Genomic DNA, 22384 nt, shown 5'->3' on the forward strand with positions numbered 1-22384 from the left:
CCATTTCTTCTTTCCTATCTTTTTTTTCAGCCGTTACTCATTCCACCACCATGCTTCCCTGTTTTTGGTACACCTTCAGAACGTTTTACCTAGAAGCTCCTCAGCAGCATCCACGTTCATCTCACAGTTTCCACCAGTCGTGTACATTAATGAGTATCCTTGGTTCTACCATGTACAGCTTCCTTAAAGTCATCTGTGACACCCTCCTCTTCCAGTTCCGCCCTTGTATCTTTTGAAAACCCTTCTGCTTTTCTTTTCTACCAGTTTTAATTCCACAGTCAACAATCACAGGCTGATGTTGACTAGCTATACACTCACCAAGTATCACTTTACAATCACTTATCTCCCTTTGGCGTTTCCTTCTGCATAACAGAAATTCAGTTTGATTAGAATTACTTCTCTCTTATACATCACATAATGGTCTTCTCATTTCTTGAAGCATGTATTAATCACAGCCATATCATAAGCCAGTTGTGAGCCTAAAAGCACATCCCTCTCTTTCTATTGCAGGTTCAAAATTTATATGGAGTTACAGTTTTTGAAAATTATTTATATGTAACTAGTTGGCGAAGTGCAAGCGTGATACGATTGGATAAGTTTCGCTCCAATGACCACAAAACTCTGGGAAATTTTAGCCGTCCCTTTGCAATCCATGTTTTCCATAGGCAGCGTCAACCTGATGGTAAGTCTACCATAGATGTTAAAGTGTATCAGCTTATAGTGTAGTTTTAAAGTTGAAGTCTTTCCTAATGAATTATAATCTTCCAGGATTTATCCATAAATTCTTGGAATTTTTTGTTTAAGGCATTTTGTAATACTTACATGAAAATGACCTAAATGTAAATGTATACTTTAACTTTAATTTTCAGTGGCACATCCTTGCAATACAAATAATGGAGGCTGCCAACATATTTGCATTCCTGCATGGAAGAAAGATGTTCCTATCAATCAGTGCATTTGTCAACCTGGATATAGACTGATCAAAGATGGACGCTGTGTTGGTGAGAAAAATTGATCCTATTTCTTTGGTTTGTTCTTAAAATTTAAAATTATGTTATAAATGGCAATCCATATCCACAACTAGGATTAAGTAAAAATTTTGAATTGATGCAATGATTTTATGATACAAATAAATTAAATACCGTGTAAACGGGTGTAAGAGACGCACCTTTTTTCCAAGATACTGTGGCCAAAAATGGGGGTCTCTTCCATGAATTTCTTGTCTCCCCTTCCCCCCTTTTCCGGTCGCAAATCCAAAGGGAACAGAATGGCCTTGGTTTTCAGCGTGAGTCAGTCATCTGAAACCATAGGTTAAAAACAAACGGCAGGCAGGGGAGTTTCCCCTAGTGACGTATTTTTGCAATGCTCCTGTTTGCGTTTCTTACTCGTAAGCATCGCGCCGTCGCATCCATACCTCAGAGGTGAACATGGAAATGATTGCGCTGGGTTTTTGCTCTGTAGGGTGCGCTAAATTTACTGCTACGAGTGGGCATCCCGCAGAATTTTTGCTGCAAATAGTAATCACATATCAAACTTAGAGAAAAGCATAGTTTTGAAGGACAATACCTTCTTAATATTCACCATCTGTCTTGCCATGTAATTTCCACTATGCTAAAGGCCTGCTTTTTCAAAAATCATCTTCAGATGATATTATGAGGATTATTGCAATTGAAAATTATGTGGTGCTACAACCTGCAGTTTAAAATATTCAAACAAGTGTGTACACTATTGGACTAAATGGCAGATAGAAGAAATTGGAAATGCTTGTAAGTGAAGAGCGCTGAAGGAGAGGTAGAGGAGAAGGAGCACACTCCCTCCGTCTTTCAAACAATGAGGCTACGAGTGAAGGAACAAGGGACGAACACGTCCGATCTTGCATGTGACATCATTGCCTTCAAAGCGAAGGGGCAATGTGATGTACACAGTTTGCGTTGCCTGAAGTTCCAGTCCGTCTCTTCAATTTTAAATGTGCTCATGCTACGCTTGTTTCTTCTGAAATTGTGCTGTTGGGACGATGTTGAATATTAGTAGCCTTGTTGGACCTTTGTGTCAATCAATTAAAGCTTAAAAAACTTAAATGCTGTCAGATATGCATCACGTTAGGTCTCATTCTTTTTTGAACCTCGTGCACATCATACAATTGGTGAAAGCTTTCACGATATCTTCAAGCTCAGTAGGTGGCTCACCTGGCATTTGGCCTCCAGAAACTGGGAGAATTGAAGCTAGTAGGCCAAAAAAGGTCAGTCAGTGAGACAGATAACATGTGAGTAAGGATGAAACACATTTCCATTGTTCCCATATAACTTGTATTTTCCATCTAGAATAATGATTTATTGTCTGTGTGGTCTTGGAAAGGAAAAAAATAACCTTAGAGGCATGGGCTGATGGAGGACCGACGGTGGTTTTGTGAAATCTACGCCGTGGTTATCTTATGGCACTGAGATTCCCCTGATTGTCGTTCAATCTCTTGGGAAGATTTATGCTATGTGCCTGTCATGTTTTGCCTTAAAATTTTCCACAGCTGAACTTCCATTGCAACACTCCTACAAGAGCTTTTCAACAAAATTGTTTGTGAGTAGGCAAGCAGTTGCAGTGCAACGGCGTTTGCGAAGAGAGGATCGGAACTCTTTCTACTCCCTCTCATGGGACGTTGTATTCAGAAAAGCATTAATTTAAAATTTTGGATTCATATTCAATTTCTTCAATGAATTTGGATCCGAAGTATTAGGTGAAGGACATTATCGGTGGGTATTTGGATCCGAGGTATCCAATCCAACCATCCCTCGTAAGTAGAGATGGGTTGGGTCTGGTACCCTGTTCTTGGTACTGACGGTTCTTGGCTGTGGAACCGGTATTGAGAGCCGGTTGCATAAAGTCGGTACTTTGGAACTGACTCAGATCGTTGGCAAGGATTTGAATGTAGCACCCAAAGCCGAAATGGTCTTCAGCGTATTTAAGGCCAAAAAGTGAAAAGAGATTGAAAAAAGCATGTATTACTTTATGATTGCATGGCTTCCACGTTTTTTTGTCTTTTGAGAGTTGCTTGCTAACTGGTGCATTTAGGAGTTCGTCAGTTTGCGCTCTCGCCAATATTAACATTTCTGTAGCCGTGGCCGCTTTCAAACGAGCTGACTCTTTGCCTGCCGCCGTCCACACACAGCGCTGTTCTTTCAGCTTACCATCGGTCTCTATGGACGTCTTCAAACATGTCGAATCGTGCAGTTGATGGCACGGCGCTCATTTGGCCCGGCGATGTGCTGTCTACAGCGTAAAATACAGACAATGCTACATTGAGTCCACTTTCATACGAAACGCATTTTCATCGGTAGACATTCACGTGAAATTCAGGCATCTCTCACACGAGATGACCGGAGAAGACTCTCTGCAACACCGTGTGCTGAGCTGTGAACAGTGGCCAGAGGAAAATTGTTTTGTCTGAAAGTGGTCTTACGATTGAATCATGTACATGTGCAGTAATTCTTCGACGTACGAGCGAGATGCGTTCCAAGAACTATCCTGCTAATTTACATCTTTAGTGAAATTAGTTTCATTCACTTCTTGCGGTTGTTCATTTAAATTTGCCAATAATTCAGATAGTGAGAGTTCATTCTTAGAACTGAGTATCGAGAACCGATAACCGATGGGGGAGAACCGGACCGGCACCGAGAACCGAAAAAATTTAAGAACTGACTCGTCCTTATTCGTAAGCATCATAAGGTTTAGACTACAAGTGAGCTCAGTACAATGTTGATAAAATGAGACCCCACACTGCCGTTATAAACACTCGCTATGGCAAATTGTCGGTTTACTGGAAGTGGAGCAAATAATAGCCAATAAACCTATTGCAGTGTTCCTACTCAACCGTGAATAAGCCATGAATTTCGTCTATCATGAAATAACCTGGAAAAAGCCATGAATTTTGCCATGAAACATTAAAAATATCTCAATCTTGGTAATAATACTACGATTGACTGTTCAAATTCGATATATTAATCATGTTTCAAGGTCAGGCATGCGCAGACTCTTAGTCTACGCATTTATCCGCACACGAATATTCGAATTGTAGTCATTGGTCCGTACTATATGACGGCACATTAACCAATATTTTCCTTTTTATTGGCGGAAGTCTGTTATTTTGTCTAAGCGTTCCAATTTCAAAATTTCAATGATAGCTTGGGTTGGACTTTAATTCGAAAAAGGAGGAATGAAATAATTTGCATCTCTAATAGACCCAGAATGAACCATTTACATAAATTATCTAATTTGTAACTATGAGTTCGGTTACCACAAAAAATGAGGGCACATGCCATTCGAAATATGAGTTTACCATTGGAATTTGACTTGAGGAAACATTTCTATGGTGAATAGGCTTTCAATTTATGGCAATAGCTCTCAATAGACTGCGCTCACCTCGTTTGAGTTTGATTGGATAAAGTGAAAATAACGTGTTTTAGCAGGTATTTATTATGTCTTTATATATTTCAAACCAAGTCCATTATAGTTATGCGAAATTGTTTTTTTGATTTAGTGCAATCTATAAACAATTTTAATAAAATATTTTCTGCGATCTTAGAAAGATTGGATAAGGGAAATTTGGTCACTGTGCAGTAATAACAACGTGCGCAAAAACGATCTCTCGGCAAGGAATTAAAAAAGGACTTAAGGTGTCCAGACGGAAGAGTGGTCCTAAGGGCATTCACATATTAAAGAAGGCCATGGTATTTGGCGTCCAGGCAAGAGCGCAGTTGGGTTGGGCCTTTCTTTAGTCGGCCATGAATTTTGCAAACGATAGGTGAGGTCATGACAGATATCACTTTTCATTGCTGCATTTAAATTCACGGCGTCTGTCGTGTACGTTAAGTTTTAGTTCATATACGGCGGGTAATTGTCTTATTGTTGGCTTATTAACAGACTGTGAATTTGATGACATTGAGACCGTGAAAATCTGAAAAAAACTGTTGATGTGTTTACGTTGAGCACTGAAGGGAGGACATCTTGTGAGAATCCAGACCATGGCGCATGTGAAGGACAGCTGAAATATGCACCCAGCGGTGAAAAATGCATAATTCACTTTGCGCCGCCATAGGATGAGAGAATTGTCAACAATAGATTTTTTGTTAGAGCCAATTAAAAAAGACTGAAAAAATCCGACCAAAATTATTCCTCATTAGCTTAAAGATTATAATAGGGTAGTTTCCTTCATCAAAGAAAACAAAAGGGATTGATTGCCATATGTTACCCACCGTTAGTGTATTCATAGTATACAAATTATTTGGTTTTACAAATCCCAGTTTAGATGAATGGCAATGGTCAATTTTAACCGCATTTGAAAAAGGCGAGATTGGCACCCATGCAATGCCACTTGCTGATACGTCACAGGGACCTAGTTTCTATACGAGTGGATAGGAGTTTTACATCGTCCAAGATTACCTATGCATGCATGAGGCACAGAGCTCAGGGAAACATCTCTTAATAATCGCCTATTAAAACTGCCTATGGTCGGAAAGTTTCCTTCGTTTGATAAGGTATTAATAATCCTTATTTAAGCCAAGCTCCACCCGCTAGCAGCTCGTAACACCCATACTCTGCTACCTGCTAGCAGCCTGCATCGCAGCAAAGCACATATCCTCACCCCATGGTCACCTCACACAGCAACAGCAGGAACCATAAATGACGTCATGCGGGGTTTTCCCAGCATTCATACTTAGCCGTCGTGTTTTTGCGCGCTTGAAAATTTTCACTTTTCATTTAATCGCAAAAAATAGGTATCGTCCTTTAAAAATCAAAAAGCATGAAATTTGTACTCCAGGAGTAATAATCTTTCAATTTAGGCAATAAAAAATAGTAGGAAACCACCCTATTCGTAATTTCACAACATTGTAGAATTTATAGAGTTGCTGTTACAGAAAAAGGAATGTTTGATCAAGTTTTTTCACATGTTACAGCTTAGTGAAATTTTATTCCTACACATTAGTAATCTCTAAAAGTGAATGCCATTCTTTTAAAAATAGTCACAAATTTATAATTTGAATGGTAGAAAGCTAATCTAAATCAATGAAAGCACATTCTAAAATACACTGGAAGCAAATGCGTTCATATGTTACTAATATTAAAATAAGCAGAGAAAGTTTTACTATTATATGTGAAAACACGAAAATCTCCGTGGCCAGCTAACTCTTTCTTTGCTTTCAATGTTTAACATTTAAATATGTTACAGCATTCCATGGGTATAACAGATTCCACTATTTTTTATATTCTACCAAAAGTACAAATTTAGCAATGGATTATTTCTCACTGTCTTACGCGTGCTATTATTGACAGTTAATTGCATCGTTAGAATGGATAGATATCTAAGAGAGAGATTCACAAATGACGTTTACGCTAAAAATATTTATAAAGAACAGTTAGCTGTGTATGAAAGTCTAAATTTCTCATAAGAGCAGCATTTTAAAACTTTTCTGGTGCTATATACGCGAATAACATCAGACGCTGGGTTGATAAATATTAATTCTGGGTTATTCTACAAGTGGACAGCAGATATTGTCCTGCACACGGATGACCAAGTAAAGGCCCCGGACAGAATTTGCTTGAAATTACTATGACAAGCTGCACAAACCGTATGATACCACAATAAGCCTTCATTTACTAAAAATGTCCCATAAACAGTATTTTCTACCTGAATGACCCTGACTGTTCGCCACGAACAGATATTTTGAACTGTTCTTTTTACTGAACAGGTTCAAAGTGAATGGTTCATCAAAATGAACAGTTTAACCCACCTCTAGAAAATGGTTAATATAGTCTTTAGAACTGTCCCATACCTTTCATTTCACTCCTCAACCCATTAGTCTTGTTACAAACAGCATTTTTTGGTTTTTATTTGAGATCCAATTTTGGAAATACCCCAGCTGACTGTCGGAGATAAGTTTATACTTAATTTTTTCTCTTTAATGTTATATTTTAGTGAACAACTAAATTCAATGCCATAATTAAATGTTATTTAATAATAAAATATTTCTTAAGATGACATAGCCATTCAATGCAAATATAATTCCAAAGAACAAATACACCAGCTTTCATTAAGAGTTTTCAGGGTTAACTTCTAAGGATAATAATGCAATATGCATGCTAATACTGTTATTGATTAAGGAAGTATGGCAGAACAAATTTACATGTGGCTGGCTTACTTTCCATAAGGTTTTGAAGATAAATGACTTGAAACTGCCATGAACTATTGCTCAAGCTGAAGGAATGATAGCATTCTTGGTGCTTAGTTTTCTAATATGTGTGCATAGAAATTTTTATAGCCCAATTAAAAATGTTTGAAACTCTTGCACTTATACAAGGCTTCTGGTATAATATAAATATATTTATATTTTCACTTAATATTCACAACCTGTGTTTGCTAACTTCAATTTTGTGTGTGTAAAATGTTTGCTAAGGTTTTTCTTTAATTTTCAGTTGCTAGGCAGTCAACATTTTTATTGTACGGAAAGGGAAGACCTGCAATGATTAAAGGTATTGGAATGGGTAATGGAGGGGTTGGAAATCAAGAAGTAATGATCCCCATCACTGATTTAACTCGGCCTACAGCATTAGATTATGATGTGAATACACAGTATATTTACTACTCTGATGTTCAAAGGTAATGCTCTAATTTTTGTCTCTTTTCTAATTCTTTATCATCTTGAGTAATTTTTATTCCCTGTCATCAGAGAAATGAAAGAATAAAGTAACATCTATGTCCTTTTAAAATGTTATGGTGGCTGTTGGGTCCAGAATTGTTGGGTTGGGCACCCTTCAGAAAACTTTGTAGTTTTCAAAGAGCCTACAGCAGGATATCAGAATAATTGCATATTCTCCAAATTTTCTAAAAGGATTAGGTTGATCACCATGACCAAAAATAGCCATTTTTGAAAAGAATTTGGTGGATGGGAAGGAAAGATAAGTTGCAATAAAAAATCTTTCTTATGCAGCCATTCTCTCGTACTTAAAAAAAATGTGAACTGTGCCTCCTTTTAATGATTTCATGACATCATATAAGATTTGATTCATTGACTCATTCTGGAAGAACTCACTCACTACTCACAAGAGTTTAAACATCCAAATGAATCACACTAGATTGATGAGAGGAAGAAAGGAGTTGCTTTGAATTGGTGACCTGCTCAGCAGCAGCACACGAGGTCATCAACTTATCTGTGAAATGGTTAAGGCTGGTGATTTTTTTCATGGCAAATTGCTCTAGAAATAGGCAATCGATTGTGAAATAGAGGAATATGGGTGTCTGTATTTTTCAAACATTCTCACTATCAACGTTTAAAAATATTGGGGAAAACGCCTATTCTTAGTATTCAAAGCTTCATTTTTGCTCTAGCATGCATTTTTAAGAAAGGATGCCAAATGAAATGAAAATGTTTTGTTTTGACCCGGAAGGAAATGAAAATATGAGCCCTAGGTTTAGTTTAGTTCCTGCACGAAATTAAAATCACCAAGGAGTTTAGTTTCGACCCGGGATGAAACTTTACTCCTGGAAATGAAACTAAATCTATTGAAACTCCACTGCTCATAGTTAAGTTTCGATCCCAAATGTTGAGTGGAGGGGTTTAAGAGATAATAGTTTCGACCCATTGCGTTTGACATACGTGTCGAGAGGTTAAATCATTGAGCTTAAAAACGAATGGCCAGTTTGCATTCACCGTTCTCCTGTTGGTGGTAAAAATATGAGTGCCCCAAGCATCTAATGGCAGTAGGCCAAGCCTTTGCATCATTCAACCTTACTTTGTACTCTGTGTGTGGGTTAAAATCAGGGTTGATAAAAATCAGGATTTTTTTTTAAAATCATTTTTGTTGATTTTTTTATTTAAATCAGATTTTATTGATTTAAATCGGATTTTATTGATTTAAATGAGATATTTATTATTCTCCATTCATCAAAAATTCAGTTATTTTCAAAACTAACTATTTGGGCAGCATATTGGAGAATGATCGTTTGCAGAAACAATAAGAGGCAACATACTCTTAACTTAATACAACATTTAGTCAATCAGGGGAGAGAACTATGGAAATGCCAATGGTGTCAAATTAAAAATTACACTAGCATAATATAACATTTCCATTGGAAGTATCAAATGTGCAATATTATGCGGTTCTAAAGCATATGAAGTTTAGAAAAATTCTGTAATTGCAACTTTGTACGGTGCCTACGCTTAGAAGTTAAATCAGGAAACAATTTTTTTTCAACGGATACTCAAGTATTCTAACCAAAGCCATTTTTTTTAATTCTCATGTAAAATGCATTCCTACAGTATCATTTCTATTTAAGAGCCACTATTGTGTTGGTAACTGTCGATTCATTGTATTAATTAAGAAATAAAAATCAAAATTATGCACTTACAGCTTCCTTTTCTTGACTCTTTAAAAATCAAACATATAGATCACATTATGATTTAAATCACCTGATTTTTTAAAATAAAAATCAGGTAAATCAAAGTGATTTAAATCAACCAACCCTGGTTAAAATTAAACTGTTTGAAGGTGAAGCACGTGGTCCCTCTGGTGTGAAATATTATCTGCGTTTTGTTTCGTCCCAGAGTTTTAGTTTGTGGTGTAAACCCGATGTGGTTTTGGCTCCAATTTCATTTCGACCCTGAGTTTAGCTCCCCGGGTTTAAATCCATCTCATTTCGTTTCTACATTTTGCTCCCGTGAACAAAACTACGTATTGAAATTTTCTTTTTTTTACTTTCGTTTAGTTTCTATTGCCATCTCTGTTTTTAAGTCATTTATTATATTCTGATGCTTTATGATGTAATGTTCATATTTTGCTGGAATTAATTTTAAGAAATGAATTTCTCCATTACACGTTTGAAGTTAATTTTTTACCTACCTTGTTTTAGGTATGTGATTGAAAGACAAAAACTTGATGGCTCATCACGTGAAAAGGTACTTGATCAAGGAATCAACAATTGTGAAGGATTGGCTGTGGACTGGATGGGTCGAAATTTGTATTGGACAGACGAAGGCTTGATGGCAATCAGTGTTGCTCGGCTGGATGATGTATCCAAGAGGAGAACAATTATCTATGGCGATATGCTCCATCCACGGGCCATAGTTGTGGATCCTAAGAGAGGGTGAGTTGCTTGTGACATTGTTTCAGAAGTGTGTGTGTGTGTTCAACGTAAAGGTGTTGGTAGCAATTGTTGAATCCTTGGAAGTTTTCTCCAACTGTGGGTTAATTATGAGTTGAGCTGTGCATCCATAAGTAATGTAGTCACCAATAATGTTCAAGTTACATTTTGGGAAATTTTGTGAATCTCTGATTTTGAATTTTGTTCCTTATGCCTTTATGTACTGAAATGCTTGGTTATTTGTCACATCTTGGTATTTTGCTTTGGATATCATGTGGTGATTTGTTAGTATTAATTTTGAGTGCTTGTTGCTTCACTTGGGACAGATAAATATTTTAAGTGTGCACCCTCAATGGGTTGGGTAAGCATTTTAAAACTTGGAACGTTTTGCTTAGGATAAGAATATTTCCTGTCATGTTAGCTATACAACCTCCTGTTCCAAATACTGTAGAGTCACATGTAATGGAATTGAAGGAGATGACCATTTAATTTGGTGCAACAGAAATTCGTTATTTACTGACCAGTTTCTCTGAACCAAATATTGAAGCTCACTGAAGTTGCTTAAGCTTATTAACTTCTTTATAAGGAACTAAAACAACTCCTATTCATAATGTAACAGCTCAGGAGCTGCATTTGCTAGCCCTAGAAAAAATTTATTCAGCTTATTATAGTGAGTACCTAAAATGCAGAGCTCTTAAATCTTTTCGGTTTGCTTTGCACAAAAGAAAGATTTTCCCTAATGTGAAGTCCCAAAAATGGGGTGAATTAATAACAAAAGATACAAAACAGCCGCTCTAAATAGTAGTATTAGACAACTAATCCATGGAATCATCTGATTATCAAATCTAGGGATTTTGTTGAATCTAGAATCCTTGGGTTCGATAGAATTAAGCAAATTATCAAATTACTACCCTGTACACCTTAAATATTCCAATATACCTGTGAGACCAAACTGTTAATCAATTGAGGTAGCATGACTGAAATAATTACCACATTCTGGATGTTCATCAAAAGTCTTGTCAAGTACAAGATAGGACTCATTAGCGGTAATGTTGCAAGTTAAATGAAGTAACAATTAATATATTTTTTAATGTTAAAGTCATGATGAATCTCTGTGATTGATTCTAGTGTCCAAGATTTTAAATTTGTATGTAGTCTTCATTTTATTATTTTGTCTATTGCCTTCATTATCTTTTATCTTTATTTATTTGTCTCATGGAAAGCTGTTTGTTACAGGTACATGTATTGGTCAGATTGGTCCAGTGGTGCCAGTTTTAATGGAAAAATAGAGAAAGCTTGGATGGATGGCACTAATCGCGAAGTTTTTGTTGAGGACAACTTGCACTGGCCAAATGGGCTGAGTCTTGATTATACAGCTCAGAAATTGTACTGGTGTGATGCTTTTCTTGACAAGATAGAGAGCATTGGATTGGATGGCCATAATAGAAAGGTATTTCATTCACTATATCGGCTGGAACGTGCACTCTAAGGTGCCTCGTTTTACTGTTTATCTATGAACTCCTCCTTCTCCTTGATTCCCACTGCAAGTTATTTGCCGAACCCTTTCCTTCTGAAGTTGCACCATCATTTACATTTTCGCACTTTTATGCACCACAGTCAGAGGCACTGATTTCTTTTTTGCTGCTTTTGCCAGAATAACTAGCTTTGTTGACAATTTTTTTGCCTTAGTTCGTATAAACGAATGCCATTTGCTCCTGGGGACTGAGCCAGTTGTTTGTAATTTCAAGTATTTCATATTATCAAAACTTCGTTATATCAAATTGCGCCATGTATTTACCATAGAATTTTTGCTGGGACCACAATTTTACTTTGTATTATCGAAAACTTCGTAATATTGTAAGGGTGCGGTACCCACCACCTCGAAAAGTCGCGGGTCGCACACTTTGAATTGCGTGTGGGTTCTTGCCCTTGGTGTCGGGAAGCGAATAATCACACACAAGTATTTAAAGTTTTCACCCCAAAGTTTATTTCCATTCAAAAACCCAATATCAAAATCAATTCAAGCAAAAGGCATGAAGTAATAATGAATTTGTGCGTCCAGAATAGCCAAAATTTAGAACATTACCAAAATCTCGGGAAGGAGAGGAGCTGCTGGTGATGGCGCGGGTGGATAGCGAGGCGCTTAGGTCGCACGGGCCAAACGGCCCGTGCTTCGACTCTAACACTGAGTGAGTTCCTGAATGCGTCCTGAGTGTGTCCTGAGTGCGTCCTGAGTGTCTGAGTGCCATTATATAGGGAAGTGGAACCAGGATGTTTTCGCCCAAGAGGAAGGGGAAAGGAAGGGGAAGAGGAAGGTTATGCGTTCTAGAAAGTGAAAAGGTGCAAATCCCGAGGCATAGTTTGTCATAGCTGGCTATTCTGAGAAGTCAAACAACAACATATTTATACATATTTTGGAAATGGAAATCTTCCATTTCCGGATCACTACAATATCCTGCTTTGTATAATCGAGAGTTTACTGAGTTTATAGAGAATTTAGTTTCGTAATTTCTAAAATTTTATAATAACTCGTCTATTACTATATTTGTCTTTCTTTTCTTTTCGTCAGAACCAACGATTTGCTTCATAATAATGAGAACTCAGTAATTGTTCGTATTAACGAGAATGTCTATTGTATGTACCATTTTCTCTATTCAAACTGTGAACAATTTTATGAAGACATGTTTTTACTGTCAATGCCATGGAAGTCACTTTGTTGAGATTATTCTAAGAGGTGAATAAGTCACTTCATTTAGCCATAGTTCATCCTGAAATCTGAATATAGGTAGAAATTAGTTAAAATTGTTAAGCCAGCACATATAGGTACAATCAATTATATTCTCCAGATTATGGTTATATTACTGGAATGTTAAGTCTATAGGATCCTTGTTCATCTCAACCAATTTATTTGTACTTAGAAGCTAGAATTGTGACTGAATACCTTATTTAATTTTGAAATAACTTAATCGGTAATCTGGATACTGGTTTTCAAGTTTTGGAACATGTTCAATTTTCTTTAAAAAGAAAGTGCCAGATGGTGCACTCTACAGCCACTATGCAACCGAGGTCAGCCCTAGAAAATTCTCTAGACAGTATATTCATTATTTATTTGAGTTCATGTATTGCTTTTATTATTTTTTGTCTCCTATGACTTCACATCTAAGACTCTAATTTCACATGTATTTACCTAGTGCAAATTCATTGTATGTGGGAAAAATAAACATGTAATAATTATCCTGCCTCATCCTGTGCATTTAAGATGCTGTGTTTTCAGCTTTACAGTGCACACCTCTTCATCTCATTCATCCACCCAACTTACCCTACTCTTCTATGTACAATAGGGTGGTTTCCTATTATTTTTTTATTGCCTAAATCGAAAGATTATTACTCCTGGAGTACGTATTTCACGCTTTTAGATTTTTAAATGACGATATCTATTTTTCGTGATTAAATGAAAAGTGAAAATTTTCAAGCGCCCGAAAACGCGACGCTTAAGTATGAATGTCGGGAAGTCTCTCAGCGTGACGTATTTCTGGTTCCCCCTCCCGCCCTGCGAGGTGACCTTGAGGCGAGGCTTAGCGTTGATACGACGCAGGCTGCTAGCGGCTAGCCTAGTACCCTGCTGGCTGGTAGCGCTTGGCTTAAATAAGGATTATTAATAACTTATCAAACGAGGAAAACTTTCCGACCTTAGCCAGTTTTAATAAGTGATTGTTAAGACATGTTTCCCTGAGCTCTGCGCCTCATGCATGCAATGGTAACCTCAGACGACGTATAACTCCTATCTTCTCGTATAGAAACTAGGTCCCTGTGACGTCACGTGGAGTGGCATCGCATGGGCGCCAATCTGGCCCTTTTCAAATGAGGATAAAAATGGACCATTGCCATTCGTCTAACCCGGTATTTCTAAAACAAAATAATTTGTATATTATGAATACACTAATGGTGGGTAACGAATCGCAATCAATGCCTTTCGTTTTCTTTGATGAAGGAAACCACCCTATTCTGCATAGCTTGCCTAATAATGTTTTACATCCACGCTACCATGCTGTTAGGAAATGGTATAATTTAATAAAGTGATCTGTATGTGTCTTTCTGAGATATAGGTAAATATTGAAATAAATAAAGATTTTTTTTATGGAAAGTGAGAATATACTATTGTCCTCATTAATGACATTCTTTGTGGAATCATGTGAGAACTCTTATTTTGATACAAGTTCCAGTATTTATGCTTTGAAAAAAGTTACTTTGGTGACACTATTGTTTCTTATTACTCAGGTAGTTTTCCGAGGCAAACAGCTGGATCATCCTTATGGTCTTGCTTACCACGACAACTTCTTGTTTTGGGCAGAGTTTCAAAATGGCACCATACAAAGACTGAATCTGTTAAATTCGACTTTGGAAACTATCAGTGTGGAAAATCCTCCCATATTTGAAATACGGATTTTTGATAACTCATCTCAGACTGGTTAGTATTAGTATCTAAGCATACTGTAAAAGCAGGTATAAAGTTTATGTACAAAGTTCTGCGAAAATGTGGGCTATACTAGTACTTAAGTGGTTTCAGCCAGTAAGTATGTGTGTAGTTACAACAAAAATTTTAATATCACTTGACAAAAACCTCTAACTTATGGAGGTTTTTTGGTGAAATACTATACTCATTATTGCTTTAGCTACAAAAACACCTTTCAACGTAAAAATTGCATTTTACAAATATTGCTTATATTTATTTATTAGCTGAACAACTATATATCTTTTATAAAAAAATCTCTATCAAAGTTTTAACATGTTGTGGAGTAGTCCTAAAAAATTAGGAATTCATTTTCTCTGGCTAAAATGGGTAATTTTTTCCATGTTTCCCAAAAACAAAAATTATCTTATACGAATTTAAGTATACCGGGACTAGCCACGGTGATAACTTTTATGGGAGTCACCCACAATGCACAATTGTGTGAAAAATCCACAGAGAAAAAATCATTCGCCTTGACCGGGATTCGAACCCGGATCCCTCGATTTCCGGCCGAGTGCTTTAGCCAGTTAAGCTACCGAGGCGTCATTCATCCCTGTGGAAATTTGTGGACTATACCGGACAAGGTGGTATGGACTGCTGAGCATATTATGCGACGAGCAGTCCAAATCGTGCGCACGGCGCCACAGCCGGAGAGTAGCTTAACTGGCTAAAGCACTCGGCCGGAAATCGAGGGATCCGGGTTCGAATCCCGGTCAAGGCGAATGATTTTTTCTCTGTGGATTTTTCGCACAATTATCTTATAGTTTATGTTACTTTCCTTGCCATTGCCCCACTTGAACTGAATTTGATTGAATTTTGTTTTGCTTTTTTTAAAAAAGGCTAAGTATTTTCCTTCAATGCAACTGTTCAACTGCAGGTCACATGCTGTATTATCCTGAATCACTACGCATTTGGTGGCCTTCAAACATAGATATTGACATTAGGCTAAAATAAATTCTACAGTAATTGCATTACTTTAAGATTACTTTAATATGTAAAATGATTCTCAATATTTGATGTTGAAAGTTGGATGAGAAGTATTATATTAGTGAAAGATAAATATTGTACTTACTTTGACAATTGTTGTGTACTACCTAAAGGGATAGTATAGATTATCTTTGTACTTTGCTGATGCCAATCAAATGCTTTGTGAAACGGAGTTGGTTTCGCAATGTTTTGTGAAAGGAAAATGCTCTATTTTTTATGTAAATCTCTTTAGGGTCAAATGGTTGCTCTGTCAATAATGGTGGGTGTCCAGAGCTCTGCTTGATTACACCAAATGGTACATCCTGTGCTTGCCGTGATGGATACACACGATCCAATGGAGACCATGCACCCCCCACCGCTGATTGTATTGTGGAAGCAAATTATACACGCCCTTCAAGATGCTCTGTTGGGTTTTTCCAGTGTGCAAAAAATCTTCATTGTGTGGATGCTCGCTATGTATGTGATGGAGATGATGATTGTGGTGATCTGTCTGACGAAGACTTCGGTCCTGGGGGAGTTTGTGGTAAGTTTAATGATTGTTTAATTATTCATGTTATAGCACAAAGAAACATTTCTCAAAATGCTTTGTTTTGTGAATTTGTAGGAATGTAAAAAATTAATATTTAATGGGAAATATGGAGTTCTGCACCTAATTTCAAAAATCATATCCCATATTTTTTAGTTCTTATTTAGTAATTATTAATGACAAATATTGGTATTCTATGTAAATTTACTATTTTTTTAAATGGTTCATTTATTTTTATCATTCTATCTTTTTCAGAAAATGTCCAATGTACTAGTGAACAGTTCCGCTGTGACAATGACCGATGTATAAATAAACAATGGGTCTGTGATGGTGATATGGATTGCGATGATCAGTCTGATGAAGATCAAGCCCATTGTAATTCAAATAATTCCTCTATGGAGCCCACCTGCTCAGGAAACCAGTTTCGTTGTAAAATTTCTGGGCGTTGCATTCCTAAAGTGTGGACTTGTGATTCTGATGCAGATTGTGGAGAGGGTGACACGTCTGATGAACATCCAGATTGTGGTAATTATTCATATTCTAGCTATCCCAATTTATGAGCAGTTTGATGTCACAGGTACTGCTATTTTTGTGGTATATGTGGCAGTAAATTGATAGTTTGCTTAATTCTATCTAACCCAAGGATTCCACATTCAACCAAAACCTTAGATTTGATATTTAAATGATTCCATGGATCAGTAGTCAGTTACTACTATTGATGATGGCTGTTTTTATTTCTGTATTTTTTTATGCCGGGGAATAGGTTTTACAAGAGCTCCTTTTCATTTGCGTTATATGATTCTGGGGATACTTCTTAAGATATTCTGCTAGGATCTGAGTCCTTTCTTCCACGGCTTCTCATTTTACACCATAGGCTTCCCCAGTAATTATGAAGGGAGATAATGATTTCACAAATTAAATCAGCATAACCAACCTTCTGAGTGCTTGAAGTTCTCGATTCTCAATCTATCACTGAAATACTCATTTGCATTTTTTTGTTATGGTGTCTACCTTTCAAATGCTCTCTACTCATGGATGTGCGGGTGTGCTGTTGACTACATTCTACCGCCTGAGGAACAATAGAAGGTCGAGAATTTGTGTAGGTTAAAATTTTCACCAAATTTTCACTTTTGTCTTAAGCATGGAGCCATTCTCAGGAGTTGCCGCAGACTGAGGTTGGCAAAACCACCTGAACAAAGCCCATTCTAACCCTTCATGTTCTGCATTCCTCGGGTGCTTTTGCTGTAGTGGTTTGCCCTCTCATACCATGGCAGACCTAATCTTCTATTAGTTTTTTTAAAATTGTGAAGAGCAAAGAGGAAGATATAAATTTTATTTTTTGCCCACTTCACTTTTTGACAATATGTCTCTCTCGTATTGCTTTAGTATTTTCAAGACTAAGTGTTTTGCATTTTTTGGTTATGGTGTCTACCTTTCAAATGCTCTCTACTCATGGATGTGCGGGCATGCTGTTGACTACATTCTACCGCCTGGGGAACAAAAGAAGGTCGAGAATTTGTGTAGGTTAAAATTTTCACCAAAATGAGAGCTACATATTTATTAAACGATAGTTTACAACATAAATTTGAGACTGGGCACTCCACGGTAACTTCATTTCTAACAGATTGCCAGCAGTTACAGGGATTAGGGGCTCTTGGTGTAGGTTTTCCGGCTATGGAAACTCGTTATGGCGAGTGCCAGTATCGAAAGGGCCTCATTAAAATGGATTTATTTTCATCCTCATCATTAGGTCAATTGATGGTGCATCTGCTATCCCTCGTAATGGTGGGGGTCTCGCATTAGCCCATATTAGCTTTAACAGGGTTCCACTTTATGTACTTATTGACCTGAAATCAAATTGCCCATGCAGTGCATTCTATTGTTCTGCAATCAGTCGAATTGAAAAAGAAAAATTCTCTTTTCATGCAAATTTTTGAATGGCTAGTATATTGTTACTGCTTCTGTTGTGGATGATGAGGCAGACATATTTTCTCAAGAATTGATGTTAGATATGGTTAAGTGGGAAGGATTTTTTTTACATTTGTAAGGAACTATAATTTCTTGAATTCTTTGATTAATGTTCTGTTGGATATCATTAATCCTTAGATGCTCAAGGTACAAAGCTCCATATAAAAATGTTGTTTACTTTGAGTTAGTTTCACTTTTCCACTGGTATTATATAAATGTTTATTATTCCTGATATGGTGTTTATTCTAAATTATTTAGAGTTCTATGCAACCAAAAGAATGTGTCTCTTCTTCCAAATGTGTGATGCAACTCAAGAGGTTGCTTTCTGCTAGTGAAAACAAAAAATGCTGTGATAGGGAAAGGTAAATCCAAATGGGATTAACAAAGTATATTGTTTTTTTTTACAGTGTATCCTGAATGCCAACCCACAGAATTCACCTGTGAAAATAAGCATTGCATTCCGACAGACTTCTTTTGTGATGGTGATGACGATTGCAAGGATAACAGTGATGAAAAAGATTGTCATGATTTTTGTGATCATTCAACACAGGTAGTTTTCCTTTATTATTGATACTTTTACAAGGATTTATTTTCTATTATTTATTTACATTGCACTTTTATTTGTGAAATTATATGTGAAAATTTGTATTTTAAATTAGATTAGCAGTAGATTTTCAGTAATTTTGGGCATGTGGCGTGCACAATCTAAACTTCAACCAATTTCCATTCCTCTCCTAATTAAGTTCAAGGAGTAGGCATCGTACCTTGATGCCATAAATTCCTTTGTGCAAAATCACCTCATCTAACAAGGAGACTTTGTGTAAGTGATATCAAGAAAAAAAATGAAACCTTTTTTATTTGAAAGTAGACATTTAGATAGGAATACTATTGAAGGGTTTTGTCCGTATACACCCGGGTTTGAGAGAAAAAAAGCATATAAAAAAATTAACAATATGGTCACATTGAATTTAATTTTTAAAATTTTGCTGATTACTTCAATTACGGTTTGGCCTAGTGGTAGCGTATCGCGTTTTCGTTTTTATAGATCAGGATTCGAGATTCGGAGGGAGTAAATTTTTTCCAGTCTGCCAGCTTCTCAATTTTTTTGTAATCTGTTCCATCTTCTTCAGATTTGTTGATTTCAGACCTTTTACATTTTTTTACTTGACTGCTTTTTGAGAATAAGCCCTAAATTGACATTTATGTTGCCAAGATTCATCCAAGCAGGAATGATAAAACTGTGGTGCTGGCATCGAAGTCAAGGGAACTTATTTGCAAAGCAAAAGATTTAAACATACTGTCTTCGAAGAGTTTCCCAGGTTCCATATGGGAGAGAGATGTGTAATCAGGGAGAACGAAACTCGACAAGCTTGAAATGATCGAGAGATGGGTACACGATCACTTTGTGAAAGCCAGGAACAGGAATGAGCCGGTGATGACCCGGACTTTACAAGAAGAGGCTATTTCAGCGTGAATTCAGTACGTATCTCCAGGATTTGAATTCTCTGCCAGTGCTTCATGGGTTGCATCTTTCAAGAAGTGACACTGAATCGTGCAATGTAAAATAACATAACACGTGTCAGCGAGCGAGCAAGCATCTGCTGAAGAAATATTGCAATCAGCAGTGACATTTCAGAAGCAAACAAAAAGCCTGATCTCCAAATATAATAGGGATTTCGTAAGTAATACAAATCAGACCGGGTATCCGTAGAGGGGGATATAAAGAGAACGCTCTCCAAGAAAGGAGAGAAAATCGTTCAGGTGGCTCTTGGGAGCGTGAGAAAAGTTACACGCTCATATACAGCACAGTATGCTATTACAGCCTGAGGTAAGCTGCTTCCTAAAGTTTTTATTGTGCATGTCTGAATCTGGAGGTAGTTTTGGTCTGTGAAGAAACTGGAGAGAGAATTTTTAAATGTTCCTGTTGTGTATTCTAAATCTGGAAAACTTACTACTGGGTTGTATTTCAAGTTTTTAAAAAACTTTCTCCAGCCATACGTTAATAACAACACAATTTATTGCATATTGATTCGTGAGGGGACATAAAAATAGTGCCATTTATGATGAACTATTTATTGACGAGGAAGGAGAACCGATATGAAGAATAAAAATTTATCACCGAAGTGCACATCCGTATGCCAACCGTGTGATGTATATTTTTACAGGCAAGTAAAGCAGTTTATTGCACGAATACAGAATTACACCTTCCTCCTTCAAGGGAAAGGAGAGATTTCCTCATGTGAGGATAGAATCAAAATCCATTCAATCGCGCATCATCAGTTGTCCTCACCAGCATTCAATGATATACTGAGGTATGCATGGTATGCCTTGCAGTTAGTAGAGAATAGGATTGTTTTAAAAAACTTAAGGGGAATATGTATACCTGAAGACTTAAAAAAATGCAAGTGGGAATGCTCAGGTGGCAGTTTTATAGAATGAGCATGGTGCTTTTCAATTTTTTGCTTTTCTTTTTTTATGACAATTATCATCCAAATTCCTGAAAAGGGGCGAAATAATAAATAAATAATGAAAAATGGAAGAAGGCAGTGCCAATTTCGGTATTATTCAATTTTATATTTTGGTGTCTTATATTATGGAGGTATTTCCTCCAATTAATGGGGAGGCTATGGAAAAAGAAAAGAGAAGGGACGAGCCGAAAAGCCAAACTGTAAACAGTACGATCATATGGGCATTGGCCTCAACCCATGCGGGCCATGAACCAATTTTAAGTTGGGCGAGTAGTATAGTCCAGGTAATTAAAAGTTCACATCTATTGACAATTCGTACCCCAGCTTATACAGCTTGTTTGAAAACTCTTGGCACCTAATTACGCAGAAAGAAGAACTCTGACAATGAGAGAGTAAGTTTGGGGGAGGAAAGCATACCTTGCCCATCGGTCGGTTCGGGAAAGAGGAATAGGTAGAGGTCCATGAAATTCGGGAGATGAGATATCGTGAAATAACACAAAATAATGCGAAATTGGTAAATAAAAACAAAATTTCGCGTTTTTGCGATTATAGGTGAATTAGCAAAAAAATCACATCTAATGAGTCATTATCCATTAAAGCCTAAGCCTTCATTGTTTAACGCTGCCGACGTTCATTTGCTCTATCTCATTGCGATTCGAAGGTCAATTGGCTTGTATAGTCTTGCGCATAACGCATCTGCGTAATATAGCGCGCTGTTGTGATTTCTCCGCTGGAATTTGCCATTAAATTTATTACAGCCTCTCTGCAATTCCCATGTATCAATCCTGAAATATTTAAAATGAGGCTCTTTCTTACCTGAATAATTAGATATTATGAATTAAAAATGTGCTGAAAGAAATTTAACGTGGCCTCTTTCCTCAGGGATTGCTCACAAATTGTATCACTCAATGTCAATGGAGTAAAATATGCCTCCCCTCCAAAAAAAGTTGCCTTGGGTGTTCCACAGGGATCTGTTTTAGGCCCACTTCTCTTCCTACTGTACATTAACGATCTCCCTCTTGCTGTCAGCAATATAAATGGCCTTACCCCAATCCTTAATGCCGATGACACCAATGTCATAATATCAGACCCATCATACCCTAACCTTATTAAAAAAGCAAACACAGCTACTGAAAATATCAGGAACTGGTGTCAAGTTAATGGACTACAAATAAATGCAAACAAAACCCAAATGTCAAAGTTCACCTATTACAATAATGTAAATGAAAGCTGTTTAGTTAAAATGGGCAATCAGTCTATCGTACAAACCAATCAGGTAAAATTCCTGGGGATACCTCTGACAGCTAATATGTCATGGGAAATTCTGGCTGAGGGCATAAAGAGTACGCTTTATTCAAGCTGATACTTATTTAGGCAACTGAGATTTACAACAGGCATTGAAGTTCTTTTAAAACTCTATTATGCAGAATTCCACACTAGGGTGTTACAAAGCATACTGTTCTGGGATGCATCCCATCACCTGGGTGGAATTTTCAAATTGCAAAAATGAATTATAAGAATCATTACTTTCCATCAAATTAAATCTCCCTCCAATCCCATTTTCCATTTCTTAAAAATCCTCCCACTCCCCTGCATATATTTACTTCAGCTTATTTTACATGTTAGGAAAAACCTGATTCAGTTCTCCACTAATTCTGATATCCATTCTTATAACAAAAGAAGGAAAAATGACCTGCATTGTTTCTGTATAAGAACTGAAAGGTTGAAATGTGGCCCAAATGAAATGGGAATCAGAATTTACAATAAATTACCTAAGAAATTGAAAAAATATGCAAAGT

General features: G+C 36.9%; 1 protein-coding gene across 2 annotated transcripts in view; it reads left to right on the forward strand.

Moving 5' to 3' along the window:
• The window catches only part of LOC124156267 (prolow-density lipoprotein receptor-related protein 1), a 217868-nt gene that overhangs the window by 75874 nt on the left and 119610 nt on the right, over positions 1-22384 (forward strand). For both annotated transcript variants that reach the window (XM_046530694.1, XM_046530696.1), the window contains exons 10-18: positions 511-682; positions 870-1001; positions 7462-7645; positions 9896-10129; positions 11363-11576; positions 14405-14594; positions 15856-16146; positions 16405-16674; positions 18525-18667. In XM_046530694.1, the coding sequence (XP_046386650.1) occupies positions 511-682; positions 870-1001; positions 7462-7645; positions 9896-10129; positions 11363-11576; positions 14405-14594; positions 15856-16146; positions 16405-16674; positions 18525-18667 (1830 nt within the window). The remainder of the gene's footprint in view (positions 1-510; positions 683-869; positions 1002-7461; positions 7646-9895; positions 10130-11362; positions 11577-14404; positions 14595-15855; positions 16147-16404; positions 16675-18524; positions 18668-22384) is intronic.

The sequence above is a fragment of the Ischnura elegans genome, chromosome 3, assembly GCF_921293095.1.
Source record: "Ischnura elegans chromosome 3, ioIscEleg1.1, whole genome shotgun sequence".
Taxonomy (NCBI): Eukaryota; Metazoa; Arthropoda; class Insecta; order Odonata; family Coenagrionidae; genus Ischnura; species Ischnura elegans.